Genomic DNA, 21561 nt, shown 5'->3' with positions numbered 1-21561 from the left:
ATCGTAAGCGGTACAGATAGATGTTTCTGTGGCTGCAAACGTGACTCCAGGATGGCATGTTGCCTCCCTGGTGCTAGGGTCAAGGATGTCACGGAGCGGCTGTAGGACATTCTGAAGGGGGAGGGCAAACAGTCAGAGGTCGTGGTAGACATTGGTACCAATGACATAGGTAGAAAGAGAGATGAGGTCCTGCAACAAGAATTTAGGGAGCTAGGTAGCAGATTAAAAAGCAGGACCTCAAAGGTTACAATCTCTGGATTACTCCCAGTGTCACGTGCTAGTGAGTACAGGAATAGGAGGATAGAGAAGATGAATGTGCGGCTGAGATGATGCAGGAGGGAGGGCTTTAGTTTCCTGAATCACTGGGTCTGTTTCTAGCAAAGGTGGGACCTGTACAAATTGGACGGGTTGCACCTGAACCGGAACGGGACCAACATCCTTGCTGGGAGGTTTGCTGGTGCTGTTGGGGAGGTAGTTTAAACTAATTTGGCAGGGGGATGGGATACAGAGTGGAGGTACAGTAGGGGGTGATGCACAGTCAAATCTAGAAGAGAAACTGAGTCAGTCTAGAAGGCAAAGCAAATATAGACCTGTTAAGGTACAAGTGAAAAATGCAAGGCTGGATTGCATCTATTTTAATGCAAGGAGTCTTACTAGTAAAACAGATGAATTGAGGGCGTTGATTAGCACATGGGATTATGATATTATTGCTATCACAGAGACATGGTTGAGGGAGGGGCAGGACTGGCAGCTCAATATTCCAGGGTATAAAATCTTCAGGCAAGACAGGGGAGGGGGTAAAAGAGGAGGTGGCATTGCAATGTTGATCAAGGAGTCAGTTACTGCAGTAAGCAGGGATGATATCTTAAAAGGTTTCTCAAGTGAGGCCATATGGGTAGAACCTAAAAACAAAAAGGGGGCTGGGAGTGTACTACAGGCCTCCAAACAGTCAGAAATAGAGGAGCAGATATGTAGGCAAATCTCAGAGAAGTGTAAAAATAATAGAGTAATGATAGTAGGGGATTTCAACTTCCCCAATATATACTGGGATAGTCTTAGTGCAAAAGGCTTAAAGGGGATGGAATTCTTAAAATGCATACAGGAGAAATTTTTGAGCCAATACGTAGAAAGTACTACAAGACAAGGGGCAGTACTGGACCTAATCCTAGGGAACGAAGCCGGACAAGTGGTAGAAGTGTCAGTGGGGGCGCATTTTGGGGATAGTGATCATAACTTGGTAAGATTTAAGGTAGTTATGGAAAAGAACAAAGAGGGACCAGAAATAAAGGTACTGAATTGTGGGAAGGTCGATTTCAATGATAAAACAGAATCTGGCCAAAGTGGACTGGGAGCAGCTACTTGTAGGAAAGTCTACATCAGACCAGCGGGAGTCAAAGAGGAAATAATGATAGTTCAGAGCCAACATGCACCTGTTAAAGTGGAGGGTAGGACCAATAGGCCCAGGGAACCCTGGATGTTAAGGGATATAGAGGATTGGATCAGGAAAAAAAAGGAGGCTTATGGCAGATTCAGAGTGCTGAAAACAGCGGAGGCACTAGAGGAGTATAGAAAGTGTAGGGGGGAACACTTAGAAAAAGTAATTAGGGGAGTGAAGAGGGGACATGAAAAAACACTGGCGGGAAAGATAAAGAAAATCCTAAGGCATTTGCTAAGTATATTAAGGGCAAGAGGATAACCAGGGAAAGAGTAGGGCCCATTAGGGACCAAAGTGGCAATCTGTGTGTGGAGCCGGAGGACATAGCTGTGGTTTTAAATGATTAATTTTCATCTGTGTTTACTAGGGAGAAGGACGATGTAGGTGTAGAGATCAGGGAGGGGGATTGTGATATACTTGAACAAATTAGCATTGAAAGGGAGGAGGTATTAGCAGGCTTAAAAGTGGATAAATCCCCAGGCCCAGATGAGATGCATCCCAGGCTGTTACGTGAGGCAAGGGAGGAGCTAGCATGGGCTCTGACACAAATTTTCAAATCCTCTCTGGCCACAGGAGAAGTACCAGAGCATTGGAGGACAGCAAATGTGGTACCATTATTCTAGAAGGGTAGCAGGGATAAACCAGATAATTACAGGCCGGTGAGTCTAACAACAGTGGTTGGGAAACTACTGGAAAAAATTCTGAGTGATAGGATTAATCTCCATTTGGAGAGGCAGGGATTAATCAGGGATAGTCAGCATGGCTTTGTCATTGGGAAATCGTGTCTAACAAACTTGATTGAATTTTTCAAGGCGGTGACTAGATGTGATGAGGGTAAAGCAGTTGATGTAGTCTACATGGACTTCAGTAAGGCTTTTGATAAAGTCCCACATGGGAAAGTGGTTACGTGGTTAGAGCCCATGGGATCCAGGGCAATTTGGCAAATTCGATCCAAAATTGGCTTAGTGGAAGGAGGTAGAGGGTGATGGTCGAGGGTTGTTTTTGCGAGTGGAAGCCTGTGACCAGTGGTGTACCACAGGGATCAGTGCTGGGACCCTTGCTGTTTGTACTGTACATTAATGATTTAGATGTGAATATAGGAGGTATGATCAGTAAGTTCGCAGATGACACGAAAATTGGTGGTGTCGTAAATAGTGAGGAGGAAAGCTTTAGATTACAGGACGATATAGATGGGCTGGTAAGATGGGCAGAGCTGTGGCAAATGGAATTTAATCCTGAGAAGTGTGAGGTGATGCATTTTGGGAGGACTAACAAGGCAAGGGAATATACAATGGATGGTAGGACCCTAGGAAGTACAGAGGGTCAGAGGGACCTTGGTGTAATTGTCCATAGATCACTGAAGGCAGCAGCACGGGTAGACAAGGTGGTTAGGAAGGCATATGGGATACTTGCCTTTATTAGCCGAGGCATAGAATATAAGAGCAGGGAGGTTATGATGGAGCTGTATAAAACGCTAGTTAGGGCACAGCTGGAGCACTGTGTACATTTCTGGTCACCACACTATAGGAAGGATGTGATTGCACTGGAGAGGGTGCAGAGGAGATTCACCAGGATGTTGCCTGGGCTGGAGCATTTCAGTTATGAAGAGAGACTGGATAGGCTAGGGTTATTTTCCGAGGAGCAGAGAAGGCTGAGGGGGAACATGATTGACGTATACAAAATTATGAGGGGCACTGATAGGTTAGATAGCAAGAAACTTTTTCCCTTGGCGGAGGTGACAAATAACCAGGTGGCATAGATTTAAGGTAAGGGGCAGGAGGTTTAGAGAGGATTTGAGGAAAAATCTTTTCACTCAGAGGGTGGCTGGAATCTGGAACACACTGCCTGAAGAGATGGTAGAGACAGGAACCCTCACAAGATTTAAGAAGTATTTAGGTGAGCACTTGAAACGCCACAACATACAAGGCTACAGGCCAAGTGCTGGAAAATGGGATTACAGCAGTTAGGTGCTTGATGGCTGGTACAGACACTATGGGCTGAAGGGCCTGTTTCTGTGCTGTATAACTCTATGACTAAAATTAATAGTCACATGGACAAATGCAGGTTAATTAAAGAAAGCCACCATGGATTTCTTAAGGGAAAATCATATTTAACTAACTTGCTGTAGTCTTTGGAGGAGGTAACAGAGAGGGTTGATGAGGGCAATGCAGTTGATGTGGTGTACATGGACTTTCAAAAGGCGTTTGATAAAGTGCCACACAACAGTTCTCGCTCATGGAATAAAAGGGACAGTAGCAACATGGACACGGAACTGCTGAGTGACAGGAAACAAAGAGTAGTGATTAATGGATGTTTTTTGGGCTGGAGAAAGGTTTGTAGTGGCATTCCCCAGGGGTCAGTGTTGGGACCTTTGCTTTTCCTGATATATATCAGTGACCTAGACCTTGGTGTACGGGCACAATTTCAAAGTTTGCAGGTGATACGAAATTTGGAAGAACACGGAGAGACAATATAAAATAAAGGGTATAATTCTAAAGAGGGTGCAGAGCAGAGGGACCTGGGTATATATGCACATAAGTGATTGAATGTGGCAGGACAGGCTGAGAGAGCAGTTAATAAAGCATACAGTATCCTGGCATTGTTTAATAGGGGCAAAGAGTACAAGAGCAAGGAAGTTATGTTGAACTTATATAAGACACTAGTTCAGCCACAGCTGGAGTATTGTGCCCAGTTCTGGGCGCCACATTTTAGGAAAGATCTGAGGTCATTGGAGAGAGTACAGAAAAGATTCAAGAGAATGGATCCAGGGATGAGCAACTTCAGTTATGAAGAAAAATTGGAGAAGTTAGGACTGTTTTCCTTGAAGAGAAGGCTGAGAGATTTGATGGAGCTATTCAAATCATGAGGGGACTGGACAGAGGAAACAGGGAGAAACTGTTCCCACTCATGAAAGGATCGAGAACAAGAGGGCACAGATTTAAAGTAAGGGGCAAGAGAAGCAAAAGTGACAGGAGGAAAAACTTTTTTACGCAGCGTGTGGTTAAGGTCTGGAATGTGCTGTCTGACAGTGCGGTGGAGGCAGGTTCAATTGAGGCATTCAAAAGGGAATTACACTGTTATTTGAAAAGGAAGAATGTGCAGGGTTACGGGGAGAAGGCGGGGAATGGCTCCTTCGGAGAGCTGGTGCGGACACGATGGGCCAAATGGCCTCCTTCTGCGATGTAACAATAAGATGCACTGCAGACACTCACCAAGACTCCTTTGATAGCATCTTCCATATCTGTGACCTCTACCACCTAGAAGAACAAGGGCAGCAGGCACATGGGAACACCACACCTGCACATTCCCCTCCAAATCACACAGTATCCTGACTTGGAAATATACCTCTGTTCCTTCACTGTCACTGGGTCAAAATCTTGGAACTCCCTACCTAACCTACACCATATGGATTGCAGTGGTTCAAGAGATGGCTCACCACCACCTTCTCAAGGGCAATTAGGGATGGGCAATAAATGCTGGCCTTGCTGGTGACGCCCAAATCCCATGAATGAACAAAATACAAGTTCCCTTGGAGGTGGTTGGGTCCAAAGATCACTCCACTACATCAGAACATTCAGCAATCAATTCAGCCAGTATTAAAAAAATAAAATTTTGCTCATGATTGAAAGTCTGTGGGTGTATGGGCAATTAGCATTATTTTCCTGCACAGTTTACTCTTGGTTTGAAATTAATTAATTCAGATTATCTGACAATTCAAATGGAAATTATGCAAGAATATCCTCTCATCCAAAAAAGCCAAGAAGCAAACTACCATCTTGGTTTACACTGGGGGGAGGAAGAGAAATAAAGCTACTGGTGATGTGGGACTTAAAAAATCTCGAGTGTTTTAATGGTGCTATTATGTTCATCATCTATAGAAACCACAAAAGCACATGGATAACTGGTGTAATATAAAAACAAAATACTGCGGATGCTGGAAATCTGAAATGAAAACAAGAAATGCTGGAACCACTCAGTAGGTCTGGCAGCATCTGTGCCATGGATAACTGGTGCACTTTTTGAGGTCTAATTGCATAACTTTGACTGAAGCATGACATTGCAAAGCAGAATTGTTGTCAACTACTGGGGTCACGTGAAGTATCAATGTTTATATGAGACTGATCTAATATTTCCACTCTCAAACATGATTGTGACCATAAGAAATAGGAGCAGCAGTAGGCCATTTGACGCCTCTGGCCTGCTCTGCCATTCTATATGATCGTGGCTGATCTGATTGCGGCCTTAACTCCACTTTTCTGCCAGCATCCCCAAGACTCTTGACTCCCTTGTAGATTAAAAAATCTGTCTAACTCAGCCTTGAATATATTCAATGACTCAGCCTCCCGCTGTTCTCTGGGGAAGAGAATTCCAAAGATTAATGACCCGCAGATAAGAAATTCCCCCTCATTATGATCCAGCCAATGGGTGCTGGTGTGCTTATGTCGTGAAACAGCATTACAAGAAATATTTGGTGAAAAAACTGATTGCAGCGCGTGATGCTGGCATTCACTTTTTGTTGAAGTTCTTCAGCCAATCCACATGTTCCATTGAGCATGAAAGCAGCTGACAGCAGAATTTATTGCCAACCGCTTCCAATGCTGTAAATTCACCAACAGAAGCAGCAGCCACATCTGACATAGTTAAGTCCCCCAAATAGAGAGCAAAGCTATAAATCTTCTGTATCAGGGCTCTGTTGTGACTTCCAGTAAACATGAGAATTGAATGAATTGTGAATAGGGAAGATCATTGTCTGGAAATTACTGAATCTGTGCAGGAGAATGCAACTTTGAGTGGCAGTGAGAGTCAGCAAGAGGCTTGACTTAGTGGATCCAGTAAAGAGAGATTGCTGGAGGAACCAGTTCTTTAGAGTCATGCCTCCAATTCTGTGCAATTACTGAAGCAGTTGACAATGAGTCCAGATGTCCAGATAGAACTTTTTTCTAGGCTAAATAGGATTGCCAATTTTGTTGTTTGATGTGCTACCAGCAGGAAGTAAACCACTGAATATTTCTCAAAATGAATGAGCGTTGTGTTGGACAGCATACAAAGAGCTTAATTTTTGATTATTTGCATTTCAATATTTGTTTTGATGTTTTATGGTGCTTCTTAGGGTTGGAGTCTAATAAGCATATGCGCTGGGAGCTGGGGGCCAGGAGGAATGGTGGTGGGTGCCAATATATTTCTGGATTCCCCATGTGTTGTTAAGCACATTTGTCAGTGGCTTTTTAACTGAGCCACCTGTTAGAAGTTAGAAATATGCCATATATATATATAAAAAGGATATTTTATAAATCAGTTTGGCATAGGTAGAGGATTAGATTAAGTTGCGCATTACTGGGAATCATTTAAGTTTCATTTCAGTGGAAACAAAAGTAGTGAAAGAAAGCACGGTCAAATGATATCTCTGCAGTAGTGGCAGAGTAACTGGGGAAATGAATAAAGGAGTACCCATACCATAAAGCTGTATTAGGAATTTCTTCCAAAAGGTCTGCTTGCTAAAATGAGTAAGCTAGTTATTTTGAGAGTAGAATAGCAGGCAATTTAGTGAATCATCCCATGGTTCAATAGTTTGATAAGGGATCAGAACAGTTAGTCTGGCCATCATTTTCCAGTCTTCCTTAGACTTAGGGGTGGTGCCAGAGGACTGGACAATTGCGTATATTAGAACATTGTTCAAAAAAGGGTGTAAAAATAAGCCAGAAACTAAAGGCCAGTTTGTTTAACCTCGGTGGTGGGGAAGCTTCTAGAAACGATAATTCAGGACAAAATTAATAGTCAATTGGGCAAATGCAGGTTAATTAAGGAAAGCTAACATGGATTTGTCAAGGGTGAATTGTGTTTAACTAACTTGCTGGAGTTTTTTGATGAGGTAACAGAGAGGGTTGATGAAGGTAATGCTTTTGGTGTGGGGTTACTTCCAAAAGACATTTGATAAAATGCCGCACAACAGACTTATGAGCAAAGTTATAGCTCATGGAATAAAAAGGACAGTAGCAATATGGAAAAAATTGGCTGAGTAACAGAAAAGAGTAGTGGTTAATGGATGTTTTTCGGACTGGAGAAGGTTTATAGTGGAGTTCCCCGGGGTTGGGGTTAGGCTCTTGCTCTTCCTGATATATATTAATGACCTAGATCTTGGTGTACAGGGCAAATTTTCAAAATTTGCGGATGATACCAAACTTGGAAGCATTGTGAACTGTGGCGGAGGATAGTGTAGAACTTCAAAAGGACTTAGACAGGCTGGTGGAATGGGTGAACAAGTGACAGATGAAATTTAATACAGAGAAGTGTGAAGTGATTCATTTTTGGTGGGAAGAATGCAGAGAGACAATATAAAATGAAGAGTATAATTCTAAAGGGGGTGCAGGAGCAGAGGGTGTATATCTGCATAAATCACTGAAGCTGGCAGGACAGGTTGAGAGAGCAGTTAATAGAGCATACAGCATCCTAGGCTTTGTTAACAGGGGCATAGAGTACAAAAGCATGGAAGTTATGTTAAACTTGCACAAAACACTGGTTCAGTCTAACTGGAGCATTCCGCCCAATTCTGGGCACCACACTTTCGGAAAGATGTGAAGGCACTGGAAAGAGTGCAGAAAAGATTCACGAGAATGGTTTCGAGGATGAGGAAGTTCAATTATGTGGATAGATTGGAGAAGTTGGGACTGTTTTCCTTGAAGAGAACATTGACAGGAGATTTGATGGAGGTATCCAAAATCATGGGGGGGTCAGGACAGAGCAGATAAAGAAAAACTGTTCCCATCGGTGGAAGGATTGAGAACAAGGTGGCGCAAATTTAAGGTAATTGCAAAAGAAGCAAAGGCAACAGGAGGAAAAACGTTTTCACACAGCAAGTGGTTAGGATTTGGAATGCACTGCCTGAGAGTGTGGTGGAGGCAGATTCAATCGAAGCATTCAAGAGGGAATTTGATTATTATTTATTTAAATAATAATCCAATTGAAAAGAATGTGCAGGGCTATGGGGAAGAGGCAGGGGAGGAGCACTAGGTAAATTGGTCCTTCAGAGAGCCAGTGCAGACATGACAGGCCGAATGACCTCCTTCTGTGCTGTAACAATTCTGTGATTCTCTGGATGGTTAGCCTTACAAACAGCTCTAAGTATAAATAACTGATAACAGGCAAATATGAACAATGGGGTTGCTGTAAGTACTGGACTAGTAACCCAGAGATTCAGGGTATTGATCTGGAGACATGAGTTCAAATCCCACCTCAGCAGAAGGTGGAATTTGAATTTAATTAATAAATCTGGAATTAAAAGCTAGTCTAATGATGGCCATGAAACCATTGTCGATTGTTGTAAAAACCCATCTGGTTCACTAATGTCCTTTAGGGAAGAAAATATGCTGTCCTTACCTGGTCTGGCCTACATGTGACTCCAGACCCACAGCAATGTGGATGACTCTTACATGCCCTCTGAAATGGCCTAGCAAGCCACTCAGTTGTACCTAACCACTACGAAGTCAATAAAAAGGAATGAAACCGGACAGACCACCCGGCATCGACCTAGGCACCGGAAACGACAACGGCAAATCCAGCCTTGTCGACCCAGCAAGGTCCTCCTTACTAACATCTGGGGGCTTCTGCCAAAGTTGGGAGAGCTGTCCCACAGACTAGCCAAGCAACAGACTGACATAGTCATACTCACGGAATCATACCTTACAGACAATGTCCCAGACAATGCAATCACTATCCCTGGGTATGTCCTGTCTCACCGGGAGGACAGACCCAGCAGAGGTGGTGGGACAGTGGTATACAGTAGGGAGGGAGTTGCCTTGGGAGTCCTCAACATCGACTCCGGACCCCATGAAGTCTCATGGCATCAGGTCAAACATGGGCAAGGTAACCTCCTACTGATTACCACCTACTGCCCTCCCTCAGCTGATGACTCAGTACTCCTCCATGTTTAACACCACTCGGAGGAAGCACTGAGGGAGGCAAGGGCACAAAATGTACTCTGGATGGGGGACATCAATGTCCATCACCAAGAGTGGCTCGGTAGCACCACTACTGACCGAGCTGGCAGAGTACTAAAGGACATAGCTGCTAGACTGGGTCTGCGGCAGGTGGTGGGGGAACCAACACGAGGGAAAAACATACTTGACCTTATCCTCACCAATCTGCCTGCCGCAGATGCTTCTGTCCATGACAGTATTGGTAGGAGTGACCACCGCACAGTCCTTGTGGAGACAAAGTCCCGCCTTCACATTGAGGATACCGCCCATCGTGTTGTGTGGCACTATCACCGTGCTAAATGGGGTAGATTTCAAACAGATGTAGCAATGCAAAACTGGGCATCCATGAGGCACTGTGGGCCATCAGCAGCAGCAGAATTGTACTCAACCACAATCTGTAACCTCATGGCCCGGCATATCCCCCACTCTACCATTACCATCAAGCCGGCAGACCAACCCTGGTTCAATGAAGAGTGCAGGAGGGCATGCCAGGAGCAGCACCAGGCATACCTCAAAATGAGGTGTCAACCTGGTGAAGCTACAACCCAAGACTACTCGCATGCCAAACTGCATAAGCAAAATGCAATAGACAGAGCTAAGCGATCCCATAACCAACGGATCAGATCTAAGCTCTGCAGTCCTGCCACATCCAGTCATGAATCGTGGTGGACAATTAAACAACTAACTGGAGGAGGTAGCTCCACAAATATCCCCATCCTCAATGATGGAGGAGCCCAGCACAACAGTGCGAAAGATAAGGCTGAAGTATTTGCAACAATCTTCAACCAGAAGTTGATGATCCATCTCGGCTCCCTCCTGAAGTCCCCAGCATTACAGATGCCAGACTTCAGCCAATTCAATTCACTCCGCGTGATATCAAGAAACGACTGATGGCACTGGATACTGCAAAGGCTATGGGTCCTGACAATATTCCGGCAATAGTACTGAAGACCAGTGCTCCAGAACTTGCCGCACCCCTAGCCAAGCTGATCCAGTATAGCTACAACACTGGCATCTACCTGGCAATGTGGAAAATTGCCCAGGTATGTCCTGTACACAAAAAGCAGGACAAGTCCAACCTGGACAATTATCGCCCCATCACCCTACTTTCAATCATCAGTAAAGTGATGGAAGGTGTCATCAACATTGCCATCAAGCGGCACTTGCTTAGCAATAATCTGCTCAGTGATGCTCAGTTTGGGTTCTGCCAGGGCCACTCAGCTCCTGACCTCATTACAGCCTTGGTTCAAACAGGGACAAAAGAGCTGAACTCAAGAGGTGAGGTGAGAGTGACTGCCCTTGACATCAAGGCAGCATTTGACTGAGTATGACATCAAGGAGCCCTAGTAAAACTGGAGTCAATGGGAATCAGGGGGAAAACACTCTGCTGGTTGGAGCCATACCTAGCGCAAAGGAAGATGGCTGTGGTTGTTGGAGGTCAATCATCTGAGCTCCAGGACATCACTGCAGGAGTTCCTCAGGGTAGTGTCTGAGGCCCAACCATCTTCAGCTGCTTCATCAGTGACCTTCCTTCAATCATAAGGTCAGAAGTGGGGATGTTCGCTGATGATTGCACAATCTTCAGCACCATTCGTGACTCCTCAAATACTGAAGCAGTCCGTGTAGAAATGCAGCAAGACCTGGACAATATCCAGGCTTGGGCTGATAAGTGGCAAGTTACATTTGCGCCACACAAGTGCCAGGCAATAACCATCTCCAACAAGAGAGAATCTACCCATCTCCCCTTGACATTCAATGGCATTACCATCGCTAAATCCCCCACTATCAACATTCTAGGGGCTACCATTGACCAGAAACTGAACTGGAGTAGCCTTATAAATACCGTGATTACAAGAGCAGGTCAGAGGCTAGGAATCCTGAGGCGAGTAAATCACCTCCTGACTCCCCAAAGCCCATCCACCATCTACAAGGCACAAGTCAGGAGTGTGATGGAATACTCTCCACTTGCCTGGATGGGTGCAGCTCCAACACTCAAGAAGTTCGACACCATCCAAAACAAAGCAGCCCGCTTGATTGGCACACCATCCACAAACATTCACTCCCTCCACCACCGACGCACAGTGGCAGCAGCGTGTACCATCTACAAGATGCACTGCAGCAACGCACCAAGGCTCCTTTGACAGCACCTTCCAAACCCGCGACCTCTACCACCTCGAAGGACAGAGCAGCAGATGCATGGGAACATCACCAGCTGCAAGTTCCCCTCCAAGTCACACACCATCCTTACTTGGAACTCTATCGTCGTTCCTTCACTGTTGCTGGGTCAAAATCCTGGAACTCCCTTCCTGACAGCACTGTGGGTGTACCTACCACACAAGGACTACAGTGGTTCATAAAGGCAGCTCACCACCACCTTCTCAAGGGCAATTAGGGATGGGGCAATAAATGCTGGCATAGCCAGTGATGCCCACATCCCATGAATGAATAAAAAAAAAAGTTTGAGGGCCAGAAATGGTATGTCTTCAGTGAATTGTGAAACTGATCGTGGGGAAAAGCACTGGATGAGATAAGGGGAGAAGTCCTTAGCATGATGTAAGGAGATGGTTGGTTAAGAACAGAAATTATGTGCAAGGGCTGTAGGGACTCCTGAATGGTGGAAGATAATATAAGGGTGGGTTTTTACTCCATGGTTTAGACAAAGAACTTGATATACCATTGGGCATCTTGTATCAAGGGGAACCTTTAAAGCACAATGAGATCTTGTCAATATGAACCCCAGGTCCAGCCTTGAAAAAGGGTATAAATGTTAAGTTTTTGAAAGAAGCTATTGTAGTAGTCAGTGAGAAGGAGGGCCCCGGAGAGTGGATCCACGTTGACTTTGGTCTAACACTTTTGGGTAGTTTGGAAGACTTTGAAAAGAAGCAAGACGCTGAGGAGAGAGAGATAAGCTGTTCATGCATGCCAGCCATCCTCCCCGACCTGGACCTAGATTCGCTACTTGTCATGGTCTTTTGTTTTTGCTGTATAACTAGAGTGTTATAATCATCTTAATCTCTGATTCAACTCAACATACCCACCATATTGGTTGCAGTAGATCCTGATTGATAACATACCTCATTATTTTACTTCCGGGTTTTCTGCCCAACCAGCAGAGATGATGTAGCCCACATGATGCAATCTTAGCTTTGGTATTTAAAGGAACAATCCAGATATGAAAGTTGAACGAGTCTGGAAGCCAACATGTCTGCCACTTTAAATGGGTTGACAGTTAGATATCTTAGTCTTGGGCTTACAAGACTGTACTGATCTGTATCCAAGTGCTCTCCAGTACAGTGGTAACAGTGAAGTGCAGCTGGGCCAAGAGAGGGATGATGGCGAAAGATGTCATGAAAGTGGGGACTCAACTCAACACTTTTCCATTTCTCACCAACAGCCTACCTCTCAGACAGTGGCATATATGCTATCTTGGCTTTGGTGAGACCACACCAGGAATACTGTGTGCAGTTTTGGTCACCATATTTAAGGAAGGATATACTTGCACTGGAGGAAGTACAACGAAGGTTCACTGGATTGATCCCTGGGATGAGAGGGTTGTCCTATGCTGACATGCTGAGTAAATTGGGCGATACTCTCTGGAGTTTAGAAGAATGAGAGGTGATCTCATTGAAACATAAAAGATTCTGAAGGAGCTTGACAGAGTAGACACTGAGAAGTTATTTCCACTGGTTGGGGAATCTAAAACACGGGGGGCACAGTCTCAGGATAAGGGTACGATCATTTAGGACTGAGATGAGGAGAAATTACTTCACTCAAAGTGTTGTGAATCTTTGGACTTCCCTACCCCAGAGGGTACTGGATGCTCTAACACTAAATATATTTATATTGTTGATGATGACCTGCACCTGTGGGAAGTCAGCCAGAGCAGAAAACCAGACAGCCTGCTCATTCTGACTAGCGTCATTACAGGCAAAGTTCACATAAATGTTGACCCTGGAAAACATGCCATTAGGCACCTATCTTAAGCATTTGTGGATCGCCGATTGGGAGATCCTGGATATGTTTGGGGCACAGCCCTGGAAGGATTCAGAGGCAAAAAAAGTTAAGGGAGGTGGTAACTTTCTCAGCCACTGGTAATGCACGGCCAATGCAAGGTCTTCTTCTAGGAGGCTGCAGATATCTGCTACCACCTGGCGTGACATCCTAAGCCTCCTGAGACACTGGCGCTCAGATATGACAAGGATCTCCTGCAAGACCCTGTTTCGTAGGTATTGCCTCCTGTGAGCTGTGCCTCTCTACTGCTCCCCTCTCTTGTGGAGCCACAGGTCTGTGAGAAGCAGGATGCTGTTGCTGATCACCTTGGTTCTCATCTGAGGTCCAATCTACGTCAGCATAAGTGGCACGTATTCTGATGTGTTGGATTAAACCTCGAAGTGCAGAAAGTACTGTGAACAAACTCTTCCCCACAAGTTGGTAAGAAAGCAGCTATGAGTACTGAGTATTTATTGGCATATTTCCCCCGAGATTGATTCAGCCCCCTCAGTTGCTGCTCTGTATTCGCCTTGCTTTCACTGGCGAGTTTCAGGAAGCCTGGGAAACCCATGTAACCTGAAGCCAAAGTCAAAAGTGTATGTTAATATGTTCTATTTGAGTGATTAACACATGGTAATTGGCAACGTGCTTCTCCCAAGGATGTTGCGCACAAACAGCCTAATGTGCTGGAGTTAAATGCGAATGTCAGTGGGTTGGCGTTTACTTTTTTTTGCCAGTTTTAACCTTCCACTCGCACCCAAATCCATGTGCTCTTCCCGATTAAAAGAGTTCCTGTAGTGTTTTGTCATGCTGTTCCATTAAAATTGTTCAATTTGAACAGATGAGTAATTTGATATTTTCAAGCAAAAAGTGAGCAAATTAACAATATTTGCAATACCTGTACTGATATGTATATACACACACACAATGATTCGACTTGTCACATCCTATTACTTATTAAATATCTGGGACAATTTTCCAAAGAATAAATTGTTTATATTCAGCATTCCAATACTTGTGTACTTGTTCATAACTGCATACATACCTTTGCTATTCTGTCAGCAGTTTCCTTGCAGAATTGGGTAGGGTTATCAAAATGTTGAATTAAATGAGGTAGCAGGCACAGAATATTTAATGGAAATCCTGAAAATAAATTTAAGTCTGGTCAAACACAGATTGCATTAAGAGGATCTTTCCATAGTTACTAATGTAATTAGGAATAATAAATAAATGCCCATGAATTAGATTGCACACAAGTTAATACTGCATGAATAAAAATTAATAAAAAAATTCTTCATGACTAATTGAAATGAGATTTAAATTATCTGACTGATAAAAGAACACAATATGCAGCATTCTTATTTATATGGAGCTTCTTGGAGTCGGTAGAGTCATAGAGAGATACAGCACTGAAACAGGCCCTCAGCCCACCGAGTCTGTGCCGACCATCAACCACCCATTTATACTAATCCTACATTAATCCCATATTCCCTACCACATCCCCACCTCCCCTCTATTCTCCTACCACCTACCTACACTAGGGGCAATTTACAATGGCCAATTCACCTATAAACCTTTTGTAAGTCAACAAAACTAGAAGATTCCTCTCCATAAGTAGGATTGCTGCACAACTGGTGTTGGTAGTTTTTTTTTGGAAACTTCTATTAATTCTAATCAATTTGCAGTGAATCTAACGCATATGAATCAATAGGAGTACTTGTAAGTTACATGAATCTATTTCAGTATTGTACAGTGAAGTATTTTGGATGGAGATCTAAAATGACCATTCAAGTGAACTAGATCTTTGGATTTTGATTAGTAATTTAAAATTATGCTAATGTAACAAAACTGAAAGCAGGCATGAAATAAACAAATTTATGATAAGATGCATCGAGATTTTGAATTGTTTTTGCAAATATTCAACACAGAAAACTTTTGGATACTTCAAATCTAAGAACACAAGTTAATTTAGCAGTAGGCTGTTGTAGATAAATATATGTGCAGTTATTGTCCACAGGCCTAATCATGAATCATGGAATGTATAGCATAGCAAGAGGGACCCTTTGGCCCACTGTGCCCGTACTACTTCTCCAACTGGAGCTAGCTACTCTAAACATATCTTCTTGAATTTTCTCATATTCTTTTCAAAAACATATCCAAATCAGTGTTAAGCAATAGCCAAATGTGGCAAAGCATTTCATATTCTAATATCCCTCAGTGCAAAAATAAAATTCTAACTCTCCCCTTCGAAGCTCTCATAATCCTTATTCTATATTCCTTTGTTACTGATTTGCTAACTTTTTGCTGTTTACCTTCTCAAAATCTTTCAAAATTTTGAACATCTCTATTACATCTTCTTTTAACCTCGAAGGCAATCATTTTCAGCCTTTCTTCATAATTTCTCATTTCTGGCATAATTCTAGTGAATCTTCACTGTACCCTTTCCATGGCTTTAATATCCTTTCTATAATGGAGTATTCAGAATGGCAGGCAATACTCCAACAGTGGTTTAACCAATGTTTCATACAAATTCAACATCATTTCTTTGCTTTTATATTCAATGCCCCATGCATAAAACCCAGAATACCATTTTCCTTTTTATGGCCTTTTCCAACTCCAATCTCAGATCCCAGCATCTGCACCACTAGATCTCTCTTTCAAAAGAAAGTCAGTCAGTAATGGTGTGGATAAACAGAATACTCCATTATAGAAAGGATATTAAAGCCATGGAAAGGGTACAGTGAAGATTCATTAGAATTATGCCAGAAATGAGAAATTATGAAGAAAGGCTGAAAATTATTGCCTTTTAAAGATACAAAGGAAAAATGGACGTGCTACAGTGTAATTGCTCACATTTCTGTGGTGAAAAATTAAAAAGAGGAATGGGCTAATTTGTCTATGGTTTTAAAACTATTACATTCTGGGCTATTTCCTAGCTCACCATAAAGGAAGCTTCCATATGCAGGTATGCATCTCTCAAGCTTACCCTCATGCATTGTGTCCTGGATGTACAGGTAATAATATACCCCTTTACTGCTGAGTAGGGAAGTTCACTGTTCACTCCTGATCATTAAGATTGAAAAAACAAAACGCTACCAGCAATATATTTCAGGGTAGGAATTCCAAATTGTTTTACAAAAAAGAAACATACCAAGAAGCAAGTTAAGTCAGCATGCAAAAAAGCAATACAGTAATTAACCCTCACTTTAATACTTAAAGCTGAGTCTTTTGTTGAGCATCACACATTTACTTCTGCACTCAAAGCTCTGACTCGCTACAACCATCTGGAAATATAGTTGAACCGAGTGAACTAAAGAAAAGGAGCAATCACAAAGCCTTAATGCCAAATAGGCCTTCCATATCCAGGATGCTAATGGCTTTGCTAGCAGGATACCTCAATATAACGGCCAATATAAATAAAGCATCTGCCTCTCTTTTAGCGACAATCATGCAAACATTGAGGAATTAATCAATTCAATCTTGTGCTGGTAGGGATCTGTCTGCAAGTAATTGACTGAAACTGAGATGGGATGTCCTTTATAGTTAATACCTCAACTGTAAACAAGATTTGTGATATTTGCCTCATGCAGGTAGTAGAAATCCCTTTTAAAAAGCAACCAACACAAACTAATTTAAATTTGGCATTAATGTGCGACATCTCCAGATGGTTTTATAATCTTCTTGTGTACAGGTTATTAAAATAAACAAAAGAAAACTTAACAGAAACAGCAGCCTGACCTCTCTACAATTGAAATGAAAGGAGATAACCTATAAATGTTATAACTTGAAAAAGGATGGAACACCATTTCCATTACAGCCATAAGCGCCTAAGTAATTTAACATTTGTTTTTGGATTTCAGCATTTGCGCTGTTATTTCTTCTCTGTTTCTATCAGGCTTATACTCGACTGATCTGGCAATATAGCTCATCATTCTGTTTGCTTTGTTGATTGCTGAGATGACATTTCTTCCAGCCTGTCTTCTAGCTTGTTTGAAACCAGTGGGCAAGTCCTCTTACTTTTCTCTCAATGGGCAATTAGTGAATTGTATTGAAATTCATCTGGTTTAGTTTTGACCACTTGCAGATTTTGTATGCTTTATTGAAGATCCTTAGCTACTTCGCCAAACTCAACTTCTCATTCTACTTTGATATCATCTGTGAATTTGGCCAACTTACATTGGATTTCTGAATTCAAGTTAAGTAGATTACAAAAAAACAATCTCTGGGGCACTCCACATAGTGGTTTGGATTTTACGACGGGCGGACGGGAGCTGGCCACCGAAATAAAAGTCAGCGGCGAACCTGCATCCGCCCAGCCCGGGGATCCGACCCGCATTTTATGGGTCCCCGGGCTTTAATTGTTCAGAGGTGGGACTTCCACCCGCTTGAGGGAGGAGGTCCCACCTCATTGAGCTGCCTGCTGGTCAATCATCGAGCCGGCAGCTCTTAGTCCCAGCAGCGCCACCAGGAGCAGTGGCCACTGCTGGGACTGCATCCCAACCGAAGACATGGAGCCAGGACCAAGGTAAGTTTGGTTTGCCTCGCCGGGCTGCAACTGATGCAGCCCGGCGAGGCAAGGGTGGTCGTTTGGGGGGAGGAAGGGGGGGATGGGGGCATCTCGGGTCCTGGGGACGGTTGGGGAAGTGGGAGTGGTCCTCAATAGGGCACCCTGTGCCCGATTGTCAGCTCCCCCCACCCCCCTTCGGTGCATTGGAAGGTCACACCGGACGCCCGCTTGCCACGGATAAAATACCCATGGAGGTGGGCGAAGGCCCTTAAGTGGCCGTTAAGTGGGGTAGAGGCGGAAGCAGCCCTGGAAGGCCTCCCGGAGCCTCCCGCTCCATTTTACGCCACCTCCCCATCCCACCGCCACCGCTGGGGTGGCGTAAAATTCAGGCCAGTATATCTGCCCAGCCCACCATCACAGAGCTTCACAGCACAGGAGGCCATTCGGTCTATCACATCTATTCCAGCTCTTTATAATGAACAAACAACTTAATCCTAATTGTCTACTCTTGCAATTTTTTCTTTCTCAAATGCTTATCCACTTATCTTTTAAAAGTTGTGTATTCTGCTCTCTTCCATGTTTCTGGTAAGGCATTAAATATTGTTAGTTACACTATTTATAAAGTCTTATATGTTTTTTGTACAGCTTTTATCAACTTGTGCACCCATTTTTAAGATTTGAGCATCTGTATATATTAGAGGCATTAGTTTTTGGAACTGGCCAAGTAGAAAACATTGTTTTTTCCAGTCTGGACTTTCCACATTCTCAGTTGTTCCAGTGCTGGTTTGAACCTGGGCTTTACAGGATATAAAGGAGAGTATTTTATATAGTTTTCTTGGTCATTCCCAAATTCTTATTTAAATACAATTCGATTTTGTTAAAACTAATTACTGATAAAGCAAGAATGACACATGAGCAAAGGCTTAAAGATGAAATCAAAAACCTACCTGCCACCTGAGCTGGATCCACCAGCGTGTGTCTAGAGATGGAAATTAGTTTGCTCAGGAGATGAACAGTCATCTCCTGAGTGGAAGCTGAGGTAAAGCCCTTAAGGAATAACTGCTGGAGGCCAGGAAAACTGTTCCACTTCAGTTTGCTCTGCACTTTTTCAATCTTCTCCCGACTCTCTGCTTTATCCAGGGGCAACTGTGTGAGCAGTTTGTTGAGCAGTTTTAGTGCCAAAAGGTATTCATATTCATAGTCTGACTCTAGTAGGGCTGTAGCTATCCAGAAAATGGTAGCCATCAGGCTACTTGGGTCAGTAGTTGGCTGCTGGTCAGGCATTTCTCCCTCTCTAAGAGAGGATAGGCTTCGAGTCCTCGCTAAGTTACCATAGTTCATCCTCCCATCCAAAATATCCAGTGTATTACTTCGACGCCTGTCACACCGTCTCTCGCCCAGTAGACTGGCTCGCAAGGAGTTACTTCTTGCATGACAACTATGATGAGTTAGGAAACCACTGGTGCTGAGTGGGCTTGTGCTTAGGTTTAGTTGTCCAGTGCTTTTCCTGTTAGCTGCCAACTTGGTGCCCATTAAGGAATCAGTTAAATGCGTTCTATAATAAAATGAAGACAAATACAGAAGATTATTTGCATGTGTATTTTAATATTAGTCTGTGTAAATAGAACTAATGTAAAACTTGACAATAAAAACAGAAAGTGCTGGAAATACTCAGCAGGTCTGACAGCATCTGTGGAGAGAGAAACAGAGTTAACGTTTCAGATCAGGTGACATAGACCTGAAAAGTTAACTCTGTTTCTCTCACCATAGATGTTGCCAGACCTGATGAGCATTTCCAGCACTTTGTTTTTATTTCAGATTTCCAGCGTCCACAATATTTTGCTTTTATTTCAGTGCAAAGCTTGACAACTTGCTTTCTGTCCACTTATTAATTTTCTTTATAGTTCTTGGCCTCATTTTCAAATCCTCCCGTAGTCTTGCTTCACCCTTGTTTAATAATTCTCTCCACAATTGTATGTTCCAGCCAGCCTACATCCTCTGAATTATCATTTGCTTGCCCAATTGCACCGCTGAAATTCGGTCATTCTGGGCCACTTTCAAAACCTCTTCCAAGCTTCATCTTGCTATCATAATTCCTTCCTTCTAAGATCTCCGTGGTCATGCTTAAATTTCTTTGATCCAATTTTAACCTCCTTTCCCCTTAAAGTGCTTGGACATGTAGTTCTAACCAAAAGGCACATTATAAATACTAACTTCTGTTGTTGGCAAATATAGAATTGTATTACATGCGCACAGTATACAAATAACCTATCATATTGTGAAAATATTTGTACACAGGTGTCAAAATAGAAATATGTGCAAACTGCTGACAGTTGCTTTGCATGTTAGATCGACATCTTTACTGTTTTAAGCTCATTTAAGGTCTTTTCCGCCCCCCCTTTTACAGTCTCTTCAGACCAGCAACCAACTGCAGCAAAAGGTCAGTGACCAGAATCAAGGCCTTTACTCATGTTGCTGCCCTGAACCAGTTAGTAGGAACCAAGCCAGAGTATCCTTTGAACAATTCTTCCACCCTCCATTAATTTCCCTTCAACAAGTGGTGATCAGCAGCTCAGTTAAGTGGGAGAATTAAAGTCACTACTTTTTAATCATGCTGTAGTGAATTATACTCCAAAATTGGTATCCCATTACATTATCTAGTTTCTCTTTCCTGGTGCTGTAGTTGGACACCAGCCTTTACTTGGAATACTGAAGTATTCTAACAGGAGATTATAGTGGGAGTTTTGAGTTACAATTGAATTTGAAAAAAAAACAGTAAACTTGTTTTTTTCAGACAGACACGTTCAAGCTTCGTTAAATTAAAACAAAAAAACATAAAAATAGAGCTCCTTTGAGCAATTAAAAACACATAGGTTGCAATATTCTGTTCCGTCCATAGAGGTTGCCTGCATCCTAAAGGCTCATATTACTCCATCTCTTGCACTGTACTGAGCAGTCTGCTTGAATACAAATAACTTAAATTTTCAAACTATGGTAAGGTATAAGCTTCTGAGCGTGCCAGCAGAGCTCAAGAGAGATCAATGTAACTCCTGGATGCAGAAAAGCCATATAACCAGGTTACTTGCATGACGTGTGCTGCAGAATGCTTTGAAACAAGCATCCACAGCCTTTAGTTACATGTTTTCAAATATAAAAAAAATGTACATTTGGGTTAAACTATGTAACCTTTAAAGACAGATATAAAATGAAATGGTTGCTAATAGTAGATTTGATAATTTGACAATTGACTATGTGTAAAGTCACAAGTACTTACTGAGAAAGTGCAGAAAGCAGATCATACTGCTTTATAGTGTCTGCTAATGTGTCAATGGCAGACTCAAGAGTGAGCAGCAGTTCTATAACAAAACCCTGTTAACAGAAACGTCAACATGAAATTTCACAATTCTAAGAATACAAAACAGAAATGTGCAAGTTGAACAAATGCTTATTAAGAGGCTGGATGACTGAGATTGAATGAGAAGAAATGTTTTCTTTTTAAATGAACTTACCAGAAAGGTCAGCAGATAGACATCAGGAACAGGAACCAGAACTGATTTTTCCCTGCCCAGCCCAAGTGAGTTGAGGTCAATTGTACAACTTCAACACTGTTCTGAGATAAACTACCTGATATCCAGAGAAAAGTTGGGTGCCTCTAG

The 21561-nt window shown here is 42.8% G+C and overlaps 1 protein-coding gene across 12 annotated transcripts in view; it reads right to left on the bottom strand.

Moving 5' to 3' along the window:
- Positions 1-21561, bottom strand: part of fryl (furry homolog, like) — a 655772-nt gene that overhangs the window by 122602 nt on the left and 511609 nt on the right. For all 12 annotated transcript variants that reach the window (XM_068035582.1, XM_068035639.1, XM_068035630.1 and 9 more), the window contains 3 exons: positions 21180-21274; positions 18853-19460; positions 14444-14541 (listed from right to left, as the gene is read on the bottom strand). In XM_068035582.1, the coding sequence (XP_067891683.1) occupies positions 14444-14541; positions 18853-19460; positions 21180-21274 (801 nt within the window). The remainder of the gene's footprint in view (positions 1-14443; positions 14542-18852; positions 19461-21179; positions 21275-21561) is intronic.

Source organism: Heterodontus francisci, chromosome 1 (genome assembly GCF_036365525.1).
Source record: "Heterodontus francisci isolate sHetFra1 chromosome 1, sHetFra1.hap1, whole genome shotgun sequence".
NCBI lineage: Eukaryota > Metazoa > Chordata > Chondrichthyes > Heterodontiformes > Heterodontidae > Heterodontus > Heterodontus francisci.
Note: the sequence above shows the minus strand (reverse complement) of the source record. Positions and strands in the feature narration are given on the sequence as shown.